Source organism: Pholcus phalangioides, unplaced genomic scaffold (assembly GCF_987345545.1).
Source record: "Pholcus phalangioides strain wild (caught in Gottingen) unplaced genomic scaffold, Ppha-v1.0 ptg000021l_1, whole genome shotgun sequence".
Taxonomy (NCBI): domain Eukaryota; kingdom Metazoa; phylum Arthropoda; class Arachnida; order Araneae; family Pholcidae; genus Pholcus; species Pholcus phalangioides.
In genome coordinates this window covers 12,588,119-12,602,154 of record NW_028301614.1, presented here as the reverse complement: position 1 = coordinate 12,602,154, position 14,036 = coordinate 12,588,119, and the positions used below count along the sequence as shown (strand labels likewise).

The window sequence follows — 14,036 nt, the reverse complement described above, 5'->3', positions numbered from 1 at the left end:
GGGGGTTCAGCCCACTCGTAAAATTTACTGCAGGTGTTCAAACCGCCTCAGCCTCCAGGTTCTGGTGCCTATGACTAGTAGCAAGGGTTAATTTCTTCATAATTCTAAGAGGTGATTCCTCATAGCTTTAATGTACCATAGATGAATAAAATTGGCAATACAATTTTGACAAAAAAAAATTTTCTTATGGAATAACTATTTTTTTGTTCATGTCCCGAAATTTTTCCCATCTTAAAATGTTCACTCTGTTACAGACCCTTAAGAAATATATTTTTATACCAGATTAAATCTGATAACACTTTTAAACTCATTGAAAGGCTCACTTTTAATGCTTGATCAATATTTTTTGATTTGACTTTCAAAAAAAAAACTTAAGATTTATGTTTTGCCTTTAGTACCAGATTTTTCACTGTGGAATGTCTACTCTGTTACATCATAAATAAATAATATACTTCAAAGTATAACAAAACTTTTCATCAATCATGTAAATTCATGTAATGAAAAAATAATAATTTAGGCTAATTTGTCTACTCTGTTACGTGTCTCCCAAAAACTCAAGCAATGCAACAGAATTGAAATTTTGATTTAAAGTGAAGTTTACTTAGTTTCCTTAAAAGAGGTTTTGAAGTTTCAAGTAAAATTTAATAAGTTATCTATTCAATTTAAACCCTTTTATCATGTTATTTTTCAGTTAAATATCAAATTTAAGTAGCATAGATAATCATTGCCAGGCACAGATCCAGGAAGATGTCATAGGGGGGCATTTTAATACGAGTAAAGGTCATTATATTACAATATATTCTGTATTTTATGGGGGCAGAACCAATATTTTCCTATATTATTTTTGTTTCCAAGCTCTACCCACCTCCTCCCCTACTCCACTCTGGATCACTAATGTGAGAGGCATAAACACAAGATTTATACCAACATCAAATTCAATATCAACAAACAATTTTGAAGTAAAAAAATCAATCCAATGATATAAACTGAAGAGCAAAAAAAACTGGTGCAGGCATGCGTATGCAAATAAAGAGGTATGGAACAAATCAGAGTACGGCGCTGTGGTCGGCAACGCCTATATAACACAACAAGTGTCTGGCATAGTTGTTAGATCGGTTACACCTGCTACAATGGCAGGTTATCGAGATTTAAGTGAGTTTGAACGTGGTGTTATAGTCGGCGCATGAGAGATGGGACATAGCATCTCCGAGGTAGCGATGAAATTTGGATTTTCACATACGACCATTTCACGAGTGTACCGTGAATATCGGGAATCCGGTAAAAAATTAAATCTACGACATCCCTGCGGCCGGAAAAAGATCATGCAAGAACGGGACTGACGAGAATCATTAAACGTGATAGACGTGCAACCCTTCCGCAAATTGCTGCAGATTTCAATGCTGGGCTATCAACAAGTGTCAGCATGCGAACCATTCAACGAAACATCATAGATATGGGCTTTCGGAGCCGAAGGCCCACTCGGGCCTTGTACCCTTGATGACTGCAGGACACAAAGCTTTACGCCTCGCCTGGGTCAGACAACACCGACATTGGACTGTTGAGGACTGGAAACACGTTGCCTGGTCTGACGAGTCTCGGTTCCAATTGCTTCGAGCTGATGTACGTGTACGGGTATGGAGACAAGACAACCTCATGAATCCATGGACCCTACATGTCAACAGAGGACTGTTCAAGCTGGTGGAGGCTATGTGATGGTATGGGGCATATGCAGTTGGCGTGACATGGGACCCCTGATACGTCTAGATACGACTCTGACAGGTACGTAAGCATCCTGCCTGATCACCTGCACCCATTCATGTCCATTGTGCATTCCGACGGACTTGGACAATTTCAGCAGGACAATGTGACATCCCACACGTCCAGAATTGCTACAAAGTGGCTCCAGGAACACTCTTCTGACTTTAGACACTTCCGCTGGCCACCTAAATCCCCAGACATGAACATTATTGAACATATCTGGGATGCCTTGCAACGTGCTGTTCAGAAGAGATCTCCAACCCCTCTTACTCCTACGGATTTGTGGACAGCCCTGCAGGATTCATGGTGTCAATTACCTCCAGCACTACTTCAGACATTAGTCGAGTCCATGCCACGTCGTGTTGCAGCACTTCTGCGGGCTCACGGGGGCCCTACACGATATTAGGCAGGTGTATCAGTTTTTTTGGCTCTTCAGTGTAATATACAGCTAAGAAAATCCAATGTCCACTTGACCAGATTTCAACAATTTTACCAGAACCAAAATTCAAACTATTAAAGGGGGCAGGCATGGTTTTTTTTTAAAGTTTTCTCATGGCATAAGTATTTTCAAGGATTATAGAGGAATTTATGGGGACACCTATCATTTTTCATATTTTTTGGGAAAATAAATGTATTTGCATAGCCTATTTAGAATATTTGAGATATCTTTCTCTCAGTTCAACATTTCTGCGCACTCTTTGTATAATGATGTCCACTCTTTTACGAGAAAAATTTTTGCAGTTCACAAGCAAAAAATTTAACATTTCAAATTAATGTTAAATTATAAATTACCAACCTATTGCCTGTCAGAAATAAAAAGTTTTAATTTCAATTAGCTAAATATGTGTGAAAAAAACTTTTCTATAAGCTAGTTTGAAAAAAATTAAACAAAAAAAAAAAGTCAATTTTATTTTAAACTAGCTATAATACCCAGCGATGCCCGGGTTTTCTCCAATGAGGCTTTTTGGACCACGTGATATCTACCTCTTTTTCTTTAGGGACATACAAACCGTGTCCAAGTTAACCAATATGGCAACTTCCTGCGGGACTTATGAAAGAAACAAATCTAGATTTAAAGAAACAGAAATGAATAGTTTTCTTTTTTAAGGGGTGCTAAGTATTTCTATTTCTCCTTGCACCCCTTGAATTTCAAGTTATCCATCTCTGCCTGCTCTGCTTCAAAAAATGCTTAATTAAAGTTGTGGAATTTCTTCGATGTACTTTATCAGCCCATAATTAATCTTAAAACATCCTAAACTATATGAATTTATGCAGTTGAATATTAAAAGACAATATGGAGACATTAATTTTCATGCTTGAGAAGATAAATACACAGCTGAAATCAATGTTATTGTATGGATATCCAACTCAAAAGTAGGTCCGGCAAATTACTTCATATTTAATTTTCTGGGCTTCGTATCTCTAAGCGAACTCAATATTTTAAAAATCGAGAATTCGATACCATTTTTGAAATTATTGATGTGGTGGAAAATCCTACTAAATTTCCATATTTCTACAGTAAAATTGGCAATTTTAACACTAATTTCTATGGGGATCATCCTTTGCCTGACCCTGAAAGTAATGCTGATAATGATTATGGCGTCTATTCAAAAAGCCTCATTACTGAGAGAACTGAAAAAGTGACAAACCATTACAAAGGCATAATCCATTATACATATACTAACAGGATTAGAGAAGTGACAAACCATTGTAAAGGCATATACACGTCTGAAACGCATTGCTAGGGATCCACTGTAACCAAAGTAAACGTTCCGAAAGTGATTGTTAAGGCCCAAAAACCATTGTTGCCCGATAGTTTTTTGCCCATTTGGGGCATTTGCCCTGCTCTGACGAAATTTTAAAGTAGCCTATCGTTCAAGTCCAGTCCCATTTGGCGACGATCGATCTAAAATTGTAGATTTGTATAGAGAACATACACACACAGACAGACGATCAATTTTACATATATAGATTGCCGCCTTTTTTCAGCATGTGTTAGAAATAAGGTGATTTCATTATTTTAAGAGATAAAAATAGCCTGAATAATTAGGGATGGGGCAAATAGTGATTTAGCCAAATACAGAATATTCCTTTGATGTCTTGGCCAAATACTGAATATTCCGTGGCCGAATATCAAGTTTCTTAAAATTCATCAAAATTGTAAATAAAATCACCATTTTTAATTGAAAATAAAATTATTGGTAATTTCAAATGATTGATATTGAATTTTAACTATTTTATTTCAATATCAATTTAAATTCATTATTTAGGTATTAAAAACTGGTAACCAAAAGATTTTTGTTGAAGTAATACTGACAATCAAATTTGACTATAATATATTGTATTTTAATATTAGTGATACCTCAGCTAATGAAGATGATTTGCTCTAGAATCACATTTGTTTGAAAAATGTGATTACTCGTAGCTTTATATGGAAAATCGTTTGATTCTTTCCAGCTTCTGCCAAAAATTTAAAGATAAGTTTTTTAAAACAGCAATTAATGCTATAAAAAAAGACAAAAACTGATTGAAGCCTGAATTGAAAAGCCTCAAAATTGGATGAGAATCTACAGGAAGATAAGAGATGCTGAAGATCTTTTTATTTTTCAGAATGTACACAACTAACACCAGCTTTAGTCTACTAAAGCTCGCGTTGACACAACCCAATTGTAATCATAAGTGTCCCCATCCATTTGTGATTTTGCTCAGCTCATTTCTGTCTCGATACATGCAGATGGAGAAGATAATCTCCCAGACTGTTCAGCTTGATGCTAAGAGTCTTGCACTGAAAAAACGAATGCTCTGAAAACATACGCTACATTTTTTAATGCATATTCTATTTTCGCTGAATCTTTCATTTTATATGGAATATAAAGAATTTTAGAAAGAGAAATATATAGGTACATCTGGAAAAAAGATTTCAAGGTAGACATAAGTTAATCGGGCTCTAGTGACAGTCATTCTGATGACGATTGGTGCAAAAATTCAGCTATTTCATATTAGTGTGTGTATTCATGTCATCAAAACTGTTCGTTAGCTGAATCTATATTCGTTAGACAAAGCAGAAAAATCTTTGTTAGCTGAAAAATTTGTAAGCTAAGACATTCATTAGCAGAGGTATCACTTTACTTACAGAATCAATTTCTTTTTAACACTTGTTACAATTTTACATTCAATTAAAAAAATGTCAACCATTATTTACTCTCAAGTATTAATGGATCATAAAATTTAAGACTTATTTTTCCTCTTTAGATGTTCTTTGCCCCTTTTAGTAGCTCAATATGATTCTGGTCTAGGTACATCCTTTAGTTAGTGAACTTGTGTAATTCATGCTCACTTCCACATTATTGTGGTGGGATTCTATTTTCAGCTTCCTGTTTTGCTTACCCTATAAATTCACCCTGACATAACCTCTTGCACAGAGAGGGATAGGTATGCACCACACAATAAAATATAATCAGTAAATTGTTAATTTATGCAAAAAATTACAATTAATTTTTTTTTTGTGCTGAGATTTGCACAGATATTCAGCAGAATACTTAAGCAATAGTTGGCTGAACCGAATATTTGGCAAAAGGGCTGAATACCGAATAGCAGCCGAATATTCCTCCCATCTCTATAAATAACATTTATTTTTTTACAGAGATATTTGTTTTCGTAAAAGAGTAAACAAAGCCCATGATTTTTCAGTCATAAAACACAAAAATAAAATAATGCAAAATAAAAGTGAAAAATATTTATGAAATAACAAACTTCAAGTGATTGGCTATAATTTAAGAGACCAATTTTATTTTGAAAATTCAACTTCGAATTTTTAATTTTAAAAATGTGGAATGTACACTTTTTTTTGGAATGACCCACATATGTACATAGCTGCCAACTTTGGAGAGTGAGAATTTGGGAGGTTTTCGCGCGAATCCCAAAAATCCAAACAAAAATAAATGTAAAAATATTTTAAAACATTTTAGGGATTCATTAGTGAAAGGAAAATTTTAGGGGTATTTCCCCCTTTGAAAAACCATGACACCTTGTAAGCCATCACCAATCATGGTCAATCAATCAGTAGGTTAAAGTCCTCAGGTTAAATTACCTGTAATTATTACTCTCAAAAATCAAATCTCACAAACCAAAAAATCTCTGTCAAGCCCAAAAGAGGACATATGGATAAAGCAGATACACACGATCGTGCCAATTTTGGATTTCGAAAGGCTGGATCGATGCTTGCTGATTGCCAAATTTTGCATTTTCTCCCCAAAAATGAAATATTTTTTGTGTGATTTGACAAAATGGTGATAATTTACAGTGTTTATGAAGCAGAAGGTTTTTTTTTTTTTTTTTGGGTAAATTCTTTGGAAATATTTTTTCCCCTAAATGTAGAAATGTTTTGCAGTCATGGGTGAAATTTGGGAGATAGAGTAGAAATTCAGGAGTCTCCTGGAAAATCCGGGAGACTTGGCAGCTATGTATTTAATAAATTAATGAAATATAGAATACAGTGAAACCTCGATATAAGGATACTCTGTGGGCCAAGAAAATATATTGTTATAGAGGGATTATAGTTATATCAAGAGGAAACAGTTTACAGTATAGACATCTCCAAACAAGACTAGGGGAAAATATCATTGTAGCAAGGTTTCACTGTAATTTTATTTCAAAGCCCATATTTTGAATAACATATTTTAAACAGTGTGTGATCTTACCAACACATCACTCTGGAGCTGCAGGAACAAAAGGGGATACATACAAGACAAAATTGTAGTATCTATATATTCATAGGTCACACATAACCATTTCACCAAATCCACCTGTTAAAAAAAATTTATATACATGATATTATTATTTATATATCATTCCTTTCTGAAAGAATATCAATTTAATGAAATAAAAAAAACGATAATTGATCAGTGATCATTTTTGTCGCACTACGGTCATTTTCTGCACACGAGGGCTAAAAAAATAAATAATAATAATAATAAAAAATGAATGAATACTTGTGGCAAGCAAATCATACTTGAGTAAAGTTGTTAAAAGTCAGGGCTTCCACTCAAAAAATTAGAAAAGTAGGGAAAAGTTGGACTAAAAAGTAGGATGGGGGAGGGACCCCATTCAACACCATAATCATAGCATAATAAACAAAATCCATGAAATTTTTTGTTTTTCTGAATTTTTTTTAATTATTATTACTTTTTTTTCATAGCACTGTTTCAGTACCCAGTAAGGTTGACTCAAGTCAAAGCAAAAATGACAGAAATTACTTAGTTTTAAACAATTTTTGGTCAAAACACAAATACAGTCGGCCCCCTGTATTCGAGGGGGTTACGTTCCAGGGGTAAACGCAAATAACCGAAACCATAGTTTTTTTTCTTGTATATCTCGTTTATTGAACATCATGAGAAAGAGCAGGGTGACGCAGAGGTAGAAGGGAATTTAAAAGAGGGTGCAGCGATTGTTGGAAATGTTTTCTGAAAGAACATTGTGATTTTTCTGTTTGCCGTGTCTTCTTCATATCCTCAAGTATGTTGGAATACGTTGACAAGACTTCCTCTACTAATTTTTCTACATGTGAAGAACGTACAGTAGAGGGAGCTATGTCATGAAAATAATCTATTGTTGATTTGAGCGCTATGTTACTTGTCTTTTACTTCTTTATTTTGATCTTCATCTGGTACCGCTTCAGTTTCAGGATCAGTCAGCTGCATTAATTCCTCCTCGATCAATCCAGCATCAAAAAGAAACTTGAATAGCATGTATTCACTAACAAGGTACCTCCTCATAGTCGGAGATAGACTTGGAAGTCTGGGGGCGCACGATGATGATGATGATGTCAATTCATATATACACACATACATTAGATCTTCCCACTCCATTTTTGATCGTGAGACTGGGGATCGTATCTCCGCCCATATCACCTCCTGTTATCTCCTGACTTCTGGAACGAAACACAGTTTAAACCAATCCAGGAAAAGTGTTTTCATAGTTCAAGCCTTTTTATTGTTCGTTCAAAATACTGGGATCTTTTGCTTATCCTTCCCTTTAATACTCACGGATTCACCGATTTGAAAATGATGGCGGGCTTCATCATGTAGCCATATGCATTTGCGCAAAACCACATAGTAAGTCTATCTCTACTTGCCTTAAAACCAGGAGCTTGCTTCTCTTCTCTTGCTTAACTTCTTTGCTGCATTTTATTCCAAAATACTGTAATTTCGTCAGCGTTAAACACCTGCTGAAGTGTATAACCCTTCTCTTCAGCAATTTTCTACAAAGTCTTTGGAAATTTCCTAACTGCCTCCTGGTTAGCAGAGGCTTGATCGCTGGTGATTTTTACATTGAGTGATCCGAATTGTTTCTTAAACCTATGAAACCAATTTTTACTTGCATAAAATTCTGATGAAATAGACGTTTCACCAGTCCTTTCCTAAGGGCTGTGAAGAGTAACATTTTTCACCTTTTGTGTTGAAATATTACAATCAATTGGAATAAATAAATAAATACCTTTTTGTATTGGTCTTGTACACACAAAAAACATTTTCTGTACAAGAAACACAGGGATTCCGTAGGCGCTGCAAAGTTTTGGCTGCCACAGATCTGCTACAGCTACGGTTGAACGAATTTCAGATCCTTTTTCTTGAAATATCTCACCGTAGATTCGTTGATTACCGTAATGGCGGACCACAGCAGGTATTGACTTACTTTCGCAAAGTATAGTCAATATATCCAATGTTTCTTGTTAAGTTTTCACTTTTATGTGCCTTTTCAAAGCATCATCAGTAGCACTAGAAGAATGAACCATTCTAAACAAGCACAACTCAAATTTTATAAACAAAACACGTGAATGACGATTGCTGAGTGCTGTCAAAAAATTTTTTTCAATAAAGTAAAAAACAACAGCAAATATGGGGGGGGGGGGACACAACTGTAATTCTTTTCTGCCTCTCATAATATTTACTATGCTTTTATTTTTTTGGGAATCTTTCACTCTCTTCAACAATGCGCAGCAAATTATGAAGACATGCAAGTTTTTTAAGAATGACACCCTTTCGAGACCACTTCAGAAGCATAGTGAAAAATTTGGAAATTACAAGGTCTGAAGTCAAGGTGACCCAGACAGTTTTACTATGTTGTCCATCCTCTTTTTAAGGGATTTGTTGACATTTTACTGTTCAATGCCAGCATAATCGTTTTTGACAAATGAAGCATTTTCATTTCTAGCTCTTTGCTGAGCATTGTAAATATTGTTTATGCCTCTTCATGTCTCAAAAATACAGAAGACAACTGAATGCTATTGGGCAGCATCAGAATCACCAAGTGCTTTGCAATACAAACTGTTGTTTCACCTATACACAAAATGTGCACCATAATTTTCATTGATGAATATTAGTTACTTCCAAGACCATAAAATAAGAAAATTATTATTATCACATCAATACAAAATTATTTTTCCATCCAGACAGAAGTTTTTAATGACTACTCTACTTGATGAACCCTCACACTAAGCAAATTAAAAATTAATAAACCAAATGGTCTGCATAACCCCCTCCCCAAATAACCTCAAAAACAATACAATTTCTGCTACGGCAGAATCATTAATTGCAATCTACAACATTTGTAATACTTATGGCAATATATACCAATATTCCTTCCTCAATGAAAATCAATTGCACTAATTTTGTTGTTAGGATTTGGTAAAAAAGTAGGACAAAAATAGGACATTTCACCAAAAAATAAGGAAAAGCAGGACGAGTGGGAGCCCTGTAAAAGCACATAAGAACTGTCCAGAATAAAAAATAATTGCGGTAAACATCAAATTCTATATGCAGTAAAATGCTAGGTGAACATCATGGAATCTTTCAATTTCAATTCTATTGTCTCATTATTACTGTTACAAAACAAATAAATCAAACAAAAGAAAAATCCATCAGGGGATCCCATGGGATCCATACTGGTGGACACACCAATTTCTTAAGGGTACAGTCATTTTCAATAGTTGAATCAAGTATATAACTTATGTGTATAATACATCCATTAAAATGAAAAAATAATGAGAAGAAAAAAAGAATTATAAATGCAGAAACAAAAAAAAAAAGGGGAGACGGGGAAGAAAACAAAGTAATATCTATAAACATAATAGGTTGTTATATAAATCATGATTTGCACAAATATTGATATTCATTGGTGAATCTGATGTATGCAATGAAATTGGCATGTAATCATGATTAGCAAAAAAAGGAAAAACAATATAGGTAAAAAATAACAACAACATTTTATTATGAGCAACAACCAGAGGAATATAAACGTGTCAACTAACATAATTATATTTTATCTATATAGCTCGAAAATTGCGTGTATACGCGTTTATATATACGCACACACTCACACATATTTATACACCGAGATTTCCAAAATGGTCTTCGATGTTGTTTATGGGAAATAGGTAATTCTTTAGCCATTTTTTTTAACAAAGGAAGAGATTGTTATAAAATTTTGGGATGAGATAAGTCAAATGGTTTTTCTTTACTGTTTTGTGTATCAGAGGAATTTGCAGGGTATTGTTGAACCTGGCTGATGATCTCGATGTATTTAATGGTAGGCAAATCTGATTTTTTGAAGAAGAATTACCGATTTATAAAAGAACTTTTTTTTACATATGCAGGGGTCAGCACGGATCATGGCCTCAAAATTAGTGAAAATAGTGACCAAAATGTTTGAAAAAGTGACCAAATAGTGACCGAAATGTTTAAAAGTGACCAAATAGTGACCAAAATATTTTTAGAGAGAGAGAGACCAAATGGACAATGAATTTTTATTACCAAATTGAATGAATTGAAATTGAATTTAGTTTTAACTTTGCATTTCAATAGAACTCATTGAAATTGCATTTTTTTTTTTTACATAATAGTGTGAAATAATTAAATCAAACTCAAACGCATTCTGCTAACCAGAAAAGTTTTGAATAACTTATCAAATTTATCAACAACTATGTGTGAGAGAATAACTACATTACATCCATTTTAAGTAACAGCAGCAATGCCTTCCCCCATGTTGCTTTCCACAACCCATCTTAAAATCAATTTAAGCAGGAAAAACTTCCAAGCGGGAAAAATTTTTCCCATTCAAAGAAGGGAAAAAAATGAAATAACACAAAATTTGATGAGAGAATTTGTCCCATCTACATTCCAGTGGATTTTTCATTCATGTTATGCTATGAATGACAGTATACAAAATGTACTCAAACGTTTTTTAACTAGTACAAATTTGATTTACATACCTAGGTTTGCATAATATGTTCCAACAAATTTTAAGAAATTTACTTAATGATTAAAAACCATAAAATTAAATTTTTAAAATTTTAAATTATTAAATTAAAAAAGTACTTAAATTACTGAATTATAAATTATTTAAATTATTAAATTGAATAAAATATTTAAATTATTAAATTGAATAAAATATTTAAATTATTAAATTGAATAAAATATTTAAATTATTAAATTCAATAAAGTATTCAAATTATTAAATTAACTAAATTATTTTAATTATATGTTGTGGGAGGGGCAATCCACCCTCCCCCCAGCGTCAATGGCAGAGCCTACTGATGTATACATATATATGATGTATATTAATTGTCATCGTGCCACACCCCTAAGACCTTAAAGTATCTCCACCTATGGCTGGACTGGGAAAAGTGGGCGAGTACTATTTTACAGGTGGGGCACCAAAATAATACTGTCCTTGGGTGAGGGAAAAAATAAACCAGTTTTGAAATTTGTAAAAATATATATTTTCCCTTTTTTTACACACAACATACACCCCTGCAAAAAAAAACCACATTTACTCCTTTACCCAGAAACACAGGGGTGGGAAGTGACAAAGTCCATTTCGGAGCAGCTTTGAAGCAGCAAAATTCAGGATTCTGAGCAGTTTTTGAGCAGCAAATTCAGGATTTGGAACAGCAAAATATAGGATTCGGATCAGTTTTGGAGCAGCAAATTCAGGATTTGGAACAGCAAAATATAGGATTCGGATCAGTTTTGGAGCAGCAAATTCAGGATTTGGAACAGCAAAATATAGGATTCGGATCAGTTTTGGAGCAGCAAAATATAGGATTTGGAGCAGATACTTATTGGAGCAGGGAAATTAACAAGAATATTTTCGTTAACCCTCATCCCTTTTCAAAATAAAACTGCACTGTCTTTTGTTATCAAAAATCTTTTCACCAGCTTGTTTTTTGTTTTTGGTGTTTCAGGCTTTTGACACCTTGTTTGAAAGAGAGGCTGTCATGAAATTTTTCACACCAGTCTATTTAAGATGATTTTTGCTTACTGAGGGCACTATTTGCTGCCTTGAACAACAGCACTTCAAATGAGCAAAAAATTTTCTATAAGTTTTTTATACTCGGAAAGAAATTGTTGCAAAATGGGGGAGAATTTCGGAAGAATCAACACGACGTTTGGCGATTAAGTACGCATTATTTGGCGAGATTAGCGATCTGACACTCGTTATTCGGCAAAGTTTCTAAATTTACATTCGTAATTCGGCGAAAACACACTTTTTACTTCCGGAATGGAAATTTTTTTCACGAAACATCTGGATTTGACGCAATGACGATCGACTACAGTAATTTCTGCTGCTTCCAGTGGCGACTTTTTTTTTAAACGGCAACTGACTCGCATTTGCATTTTAAAGCTTTTTTTTTTTTTTTTTTTTTTTTTTTTTTTTTTTTGAAGCCGAGCACAACTCAGGTCTATCGCCATGGGCAATTTACTACCTAGTCAGTTGTGCCGGAAGTGTACCTAACAGTCTGAGTGCGTATTTAGTGTTGTGTATGATTTTTTAGTGCTGCCATCTATATCTCAGAAGTGAAGTGAGTGTAGTGTAATGACTGAATATTTATACTGTTTGTAGGACTGTCGCTCTCTGTGGCGAGACTTTTTAGCGGGGAGATTGGCTCGCATTTGCGCCTTGAAGTTATGAACCACAGAAAAACAACTTCAGCCGACCACCACTGTGGTGACGATGGGGCTCGAACCCGGGTCCCCGCGATGCGAGTCCGTCATTATGACCACTCGACCACCACAGCGGCGCACTTTAAAGCTGAAAGACCATTGCAAACTATCTTCAGTTGCACAATCACGGATATTATCGGGGTTTCACGATGGAAAGGCCGATAGTTTAAATAAGGCGTACAGTGGAATATATATAAAACACGCTCTTAGAAAGAATCGTTTCACGGTAAGCAGGAACAAAAAATTTTTGGCGTCCTTTAAGAAATTCTGGACATACGAAGCAAAATTAGCTATTTGGCGCAGAAAAATACGAAAACACTATTGGAGCAGGATGGCGCAAGATGTTAATTTTGGCGCGGTGTTCCTACCCCTGGAAACAGTATAATTTTGGCCTCCCCCCCCCCCCGTAATTTTTAAAAGAAAAAAAGACTCAGCGGTACTGTACGAAAATTTACTATCGCTCGGGGCCGGTATCCACTCTTTTTAACAGAAAATGAGTAAACTCGGCACCTTTCCTCGTTCAACACCCGTGGACATGGCCCCCACAAGGGGTGGGCTGACAAGGCTCCAGCCCTGGGGCCCGGGATGATTTTCATTATTTTTTTTGTTTTTCACACTATAAATCCACCATAAAGGGGCCCGTGGAAGTCTGGTCAGGGGGCCCGCAAAAGTTCCCAGTCTAGGGGCCCTACTCCAAGATGTGGGGGCCATGCCCGTGGAACCAGACCCCCGCCCTCTCCTATTGCGGTCATAACAGAGACTCGAGACAAACGTTTTAATAACTTCCGAGGTCTAAAAATAAGATTTTTTTACACATCAAGAATGGCGCGCAAGATGTCGATATTTGTTGGGGGGCAGAGCGTACCGACTGAGCTGAAGAAAAACAATGATCAGAAGTTCATTTTGAACTCTTTTTCCATAAAAGTTGCAAAAACAAAAAACAAGATCATTTTCGTTCATCAAAAATACGGCCGGCAATCAAAAGAGAGAAACAAATCGAATCCCGACATACATCCATGCGGAAAAAACAGACATCTCACCTATAGAGAAAAAACCAGTCTATGTATCCGTGCTCCCGTGAGGGTACGCCGCCGCCGATTTGCATACAGCGTCGGAACAACCGATTCCCGCACGTGCATGGAGAGAAAAAAAAAAGGAAAACAATCCAACAGTATTAAGTCAACAATCAGTATCGTGAAGATGCTCTAAATTAAGTTACGGCCCGGGCATAAAAAAAATTAATATTAGGCCCTTTAAATTAGGAAAAAAATGTGA

At 35.1% G+C, this 14,036-nt stretch overlaps 1 protein-coding gene across 2 annotated transcripts in view; it reads right to left on the bottom strand.

Annotated features, from left to right (window-relative positions):
• Positions 1 to 14,036, bottom strand: part of LOC149070646 (centromere protein I-like) — a 111,229-nt gene that overhangs the window by 76,648 nt on the left and 20,545 nt on the right. For both annotated transcript variants that reach the window (XM_089248963.1, XM_089248964.1), the window contains exon 5: positions 6,459 to 6,563. In XM_089248963.1, coding sequence (XP_089105089.1) covers positions 6,459 to 6,563 — 105 coding nt within the window. The remainder of the gene's footprint in view (positions 1 to 6,458; positions 6,564 to 14,036) is intronic.